Here is a 5,735-nt window from a genome sequence, read left to right as displayed (position 1 = left end):
AGGTGGGCAATTATTTGGGCTGGAAGGCAACTTTAAGAGTTACTTTGAACTGTTGTGAGCTAGCAAGTGTGGGGGCGGGGCAGGTGTTGACCCAACAGAGCAGAGCAGGGGCAGTGCAAAAATTCCTATCCAGGCCCATGATCCCAGCCCCACCTACCCATAGCACCGTCCCATCTGCCCAGCTCAGCATGCCCTGCCCACATGGCCCAGGCCAGTCTCCATGGAAACCTCACCTGCCTACCCATCCACTCCACCCAATGCCCCCAGCAATGGGTGCAGGGCAGACAGGCTGAGGTGGCTGAGCAGTGGGGCCAGAGTGGTGGCAGCAACGGAGACATGGGCGGCAGCAGCAGCTAGGCAGGGGGCTGCCACCACTGCAGGGGGCTGCCAGGAAGCAAGTCTGGATGCCACACCGCCCATGCCCTCTACGTGCCCAGACACGTGCTCCACAGCCCGGACTGCCCCCATGCCAGGTGCGGCCAAGGGACCTAACCCATGGGCCAGACAGAATCCCTTAGCAGGCTGACTCTAGCCACAGGCTGTACTTTGCCCACCTGATTTATCCCATATATCAATAATAAAACAACCAGGTCTCCTCTCTTCACATCTAGAAAATAAGCAAGCCCATAAATAATAAAAATAGACACATTAAGATGTACTAATTCTGGAAAACCCATCACAATTTATAGCTTGCTACCTGTGTGGCATTAAACACAGCCAGAAACACAACAGTGAGCTTTGAAATATGAAAAGCACTACTGCTATTTCACAGTAACAGAACCTTTCAAATGAAAATTTTAAAGGCACTTTTCTTTTTTAAAGGTAAAATCAGAAACCGAGTTTTAGTAAAATTTTATACTTTTATTATGCAAACAAAATCATTTTTGTAACTTTGGAATGACTGTCAAAATTAAAAGTAGTTTAAAGTTAATGGGAGCTTCAGAATTTAAAAACAGTTAAAATATACACAAAGAGTAAAAAACAGGATTTAAAGCAAAACAGCTTATTTTTGGAAGCCCATTATAAGGAGCTACAAGAGTTTATTAAAGAACTCTTCTCCCTTGGTCTTCACTCATCTGCTGCTTCATTAATAAGTCCTGTAAGATTCATCCTTGTTTTTTCAATTGCTGCTGTTTTCGCTCGTCTGGATGGTCTCGAACTTGGCACTGAAACTGGTTCTGGAACTTCGTCCCCACTAACATATTTAAGAGGGCCACAAACAAAATTGTAAGTAAATTTAAATTTACTAAAATATACAGCCTTGAAAATACAAAATAAGATGGTATTGTTTTTAAAGAATAAAAAGATGCTGCTCTACATATAGCTTAATATTTTTGAACAGCTACATATCAGTCCAAAAACACCACAATCACTACAGAGGATTAACCAAATGTTAACAGTTGCAAAGTATATGTAAAAGCTGTCATTTTACCACGAGGGTACATACGAGTAAACAAAGTATTCAAGCAAATGAAAAGGTCTGTTCAGGATCACACTGAAGTTAATGGGGCATCTGTTTGATCACACACCCACAGACAGTAAAGTTCCAACGAAATTAACAGGCTGGAATGTCATTTATACCTGACAAAGCAGGATGAGGAGGACTGCATTGTGTTTAGTTTATTGCCAAATGCCAATTTCAGAAAGCCTATCAATTTACTAAGGTGCTGGACTCAGTCATTTATTTCATGCCAATATGCAAAAAAGAATATAAATTATATCAGGACCAGAAACAGATGAATGTGCAACTATTGGGGGATACTCGTACAGTAACCAGCTATTATTCTAACTCACTACCAGGGGGCATAGGAGGCAGATAACAGCCCATCTGCCTTTAGCAAATGGACAAGACAAAATATAAACCAATTAAAATTACAGTGGGTTCTTATCCCTGATACTTTCACGGGAATCCTCCATCAAATAGGACAAAGCTATCCAAGGTTAAGGGGTCTGCATCATGTCTGCTATATTTTTCTAGCCTAACAGATTACACCAGTGGAAAGGTTTTATTTGTCCAAAGCTTACTTGCTATTTTTCAATTTAAGCTATATACATTAGCAATTCATGTGTAAAACTTACCTTTCACTGTCAAACTCTATAGTTTTATTTCTTCGTCTTTTATTCACGGCTTCTGTAGTTACTTTTCTTCGTCCTAAAACAGAAGTAAAAGATACCAGCAAAACTACACTGTTCCTTATATTCAAAACAACTCCACAGCTTTGAATGGCTAGCAACTTTTCATTTTACCTCCCCTACTTTTTCCAACGCCAATCCCTAGGTTTACTAAGTATGATGCCTGACCAAAGAAGACTTATTTCAGGTTAAGTCAGTCAGTCAGTTAAGATGTACTCACAACATCAGCTCCTTCAAGTGGGAGTGGCCAGCCACTGAATCTAGGGCCTTGTGGTGCCAGTGGACAAGGTCCTTGGCAGCTGGGGGGCAAGCCAGGGCTGCAAGACAGCCTTTGGTAAGCCTGTGGCCACCTAGCCAGCCTCTACCCTGTGTGGAGCCAGCCCATGGCACCAGCCAAGTTCAACACCTCTGCACTATATTAAGAGACACTATCATGAAGTGGGATGAAGCAGACCTAGAAGTACCAATCTGCACAACCAGAGATACCACTTCTTTACCTTAGATGATGACTGAATTCTTGTTGGCCCCTAAACCCTAGGGTCATTGCCTCGCTTACAGATGGGGAAGGAGGAGTTGTTTGCTGTTTTTGAGGGTGAGACTGAAACTTTATGCTCATGTATTGATGAACCTAGTGCTGCCCCCATGAGCTTCTCCACCAGAAGCAGCTTCATTCTAGATATGTGGTGCTCAGATGAATGGTTCAGAGCCTTTGTACGGGCTGGATCAGGCCTTGGGGGTCCAGTACCACCCTTCCCTGCCCTGCTTGCTGATATTGGACCCTGGGAGCCCAGCCCACCCCCACTCCACTGCACATTGCGATCAGGCCCTTGGACCCAGCATCACCCTTTCAAAGCCCTCTATGCTGGGATTGGGCACTGAGGCCCAGCACCAACCTGCCCAGGCCTGCACACGGATGGGGCACCGGATCCAGTGCATAGGGGCCAGGGCTCCCCACGGATCTAGAGATTTGGCATCAGAGGAGCGGTGCCAGTGCCACCTCCAAATTTCCAGACCTATGAGAAGCCAGGTGGGCCAGATGACAGCACTGCAGGTCATATCTGGCCCATGGGCTGGAGGTTGAACACTCCTGGCCTAGACAACCAAGATATTTGCATGCATCTCTCAAATGGCTTACAAGCTGTGTACCTGATATGGTTGCCCCCTCAAAGGCACTTATGACTCCATTTTAAAAAGTTACCCCATCACAAGAGGGGGGTGACTTAGAGCTAGAGAATCTAGCCAGTGCAGCTCCCCTGGGATTAAACTAATTTACCTAAGCTAAGCATGTGGATGTGTGTAAACAAATCAAGCTCCGAACAAGCTCAGAGCAGAAGATGCTGGCTGAGGCATCCTAGTGACAAGTGCTGCCAACACTGACGCAAGGGTGATATAGACAAGTTCTTCCAGTTCCAGGTCAGGAGGATGCAAGTGGCATGTGGAGTTCTGTTCATGCCCTCTGGAGGGAGATCATGCCTGCAGGCTGCATATGTGACTACTACCAGGCACTGCTGATGAAAACAGTCAAACTCCTTTACAGAAGATGCATATTCACAGTACAAGTAGACTCCACATGGAGAGGCTCAAATTAATTTCTCAAGTTTTTAAACACCTTCTTATTCATTCAGAAATGTGATGTTCAGTGCCCAGTGATAAAATTTACCCTGCAGTAACAAACAACATGATATACTTGACATTGTGTTATTATGAATAAGTACAGAACTGTCAAGCACAAGTAGAAACTTCTTATAAGCCACACTTCCAATTTCCAGGGCCACAATCACAGATAACATAGCACTGCTTTATCCTGGGCAAGTTAACCATTTAGGGAAAATATTTAGCTTAAAACGTACAGAATGCTTTATTGAGCAAAATAAACTCAATGTGGGAAGTCTCTAGCGTCATTCAAGTTTGTAAACTGGATTTGAATTTCAAACATCTTCATTAAAATAATGACACTTCTGCAGGCAACTACCATATTCTAAGAAGTAACAACATTGCTGACACCAGGAAGGTGATGTCATATTACAATATTAGACTACTGGAAAATGAATGGTAAATCACAGTTGCTCAAACTTGAACAAAAACCCTACCACCCTGAGAATTTAAAACATGTCAAAGAACTACACTGCATGTAGGCTTTACAAAAAATCTATATTTTTTTCCTTTAAAGGAGGGCTGTCCAAGAGACAGCCCACAAGCCATGTACAGCCTACAAGAGATTAATTTGCAGCTATCGGAATCCACCCACCTGATGCTCCCCCACTCACTGGCTTCAGCAGAAGTAGGAGCCACTTTTGACTCCAGGCTTCCCATACTTCAGATTTCTGCTTCCTGCCCCACCCCAGCAGGTGGGAGGAAGCAGAATGGAACAGCCATGGTGCCTGGGAAGCGTATGGCATGGGGCATTAGTGCAGTGCAGATGAGGAGTTTGTGCCCTGGGAGCTGAAAGTGAGGCTGGGGCACCTGTGTCCATGCACATGGTGGTGGTGGAGGGGGAAGTAGCACTCATGTGCTTGGTACAGTGGAGGGGGGACAAGGAATGCCTATGTGCATGGTGCAAGGGTGGGGGCAGAACTGGGATAGACATGACCTATGGCCCATGGGCCACACTGCTGCAGCCCCCCACAGCATGAATCCCACAACCTAAGTTGGGCAGCCCTGATTTAAAGTAATAGATAATGAGCTACCAAAACCTGAAGTTAGCGCATACCTCCATTCGTCTTGCCTCTGGTAGATTTCATCTTTCTGGTTGCATTTTGTTTATCATCTTCATTAACAGGAGTTTGAACAGTTGCTTTCTTCTCTTCTGTTTAACAGAACAGTACATCAGAAGAAATCATAGCAGTTCTTTAAAAAACTAAAATAAAGACTTCTGTTATCATTTTTAAAAACTTTCAGTCCCATTTTTTTTCTCAACTAAAAGTGAACATAAAGATAATGGGAATCCTGGCAGAGTGGGTATTTTATCCCCAGGATACTAGACTGCTGCCACAGGAAGGTGCATTCTGAAATATAAAATTCCAAGTCTTTTTGTGGGAATTTTGTATTAAAAAGTGTTAGCTAGAAGCGAAGCAGCAGAAAGCTGTGTAGCACTTCTTAACTAACACATTTATTTTTGACTACCAGCACTCCTGAACTATCAGTACAAGAGCTGATGGAATTCAAGCCCTGATACAGCCTACCGATGTGGCAGAAGAAACAAACCATTGAGACCAGCAGACCAAAGAAGTGGTCTTCAAAAACAACTTAAGACAGATGCTTAGATATTTAGGTAAGAAACTGGATCACGGCTTTTTTAAGCCAACTTTTTAGCCAGGTTCGATTTAACAATGTACTACCATATTTATTCACATATCACAAGTCCCCAAATAAGACATGCACATTGTTTTGAAAAAGCTGAACAAAGAAAAAGATTTTTCCTTGAGAAAAAGGGTGAGGGAGTGAGTAATATCTTACATGCCACTCCAGGCATGTGGAGCAGGGGCAAAGTCTTTCCCTCAGTCTCATTCCCTCCACCCCAGCTTAGAGATGCTGCTGCTGAAAAAGATACAGGATTTACTCTGACAGCCATAGCTTAAATGTATGCAACTGAGAATGCAAAA

General features: G+C 43.7%; 1 protein-coding gene across 1 annotated transcript in view; it reads right to left on the bottom strand.

The window, feature by feature from the left end:
* Positions 1-878: 878 nt before the first annotated feature.
* The window catches only part of NCAPG (non-SMC condensin I complex subunit G), a 38,409-nt gene continuing 33,552 nt past the window's right edge, over positions 879-5,735 (bottom strand). The window contains 3 exon segments of the mRNA XM_006038300.3: positions 879-1,195; positions 2,080-2,152; positions 4,844-4,939. Coding sequence (XP_006038362.1) covers positions 1,069-1,195; positions 2,080-2,152; positions 4,844-4,939 — 296 coding nt within the window. The 3' untranslated portion in view covers positions 879-1,068.

This window comes from Alligator sinensis, unplaced genomic scaffold (genome assembly GCF_000455745.1).
Source record: "Alligator sinensis unplaced genomic scaffold, ASM45574v1 scaffold1498_1, whole genome shotgun sequence".
NCBI classification, from domain to species: domain Eukaryota; kingdom Metazoa; phylum Chordata; order Crocodylia; family Alligatoridae; genus Alligator; species Alligator sinensis.
The sequence above is the reverse complement of the archived record's forward strand: the minus strand, read 5'-3'. Positions and strand labels throughout refer to the sequence as shown.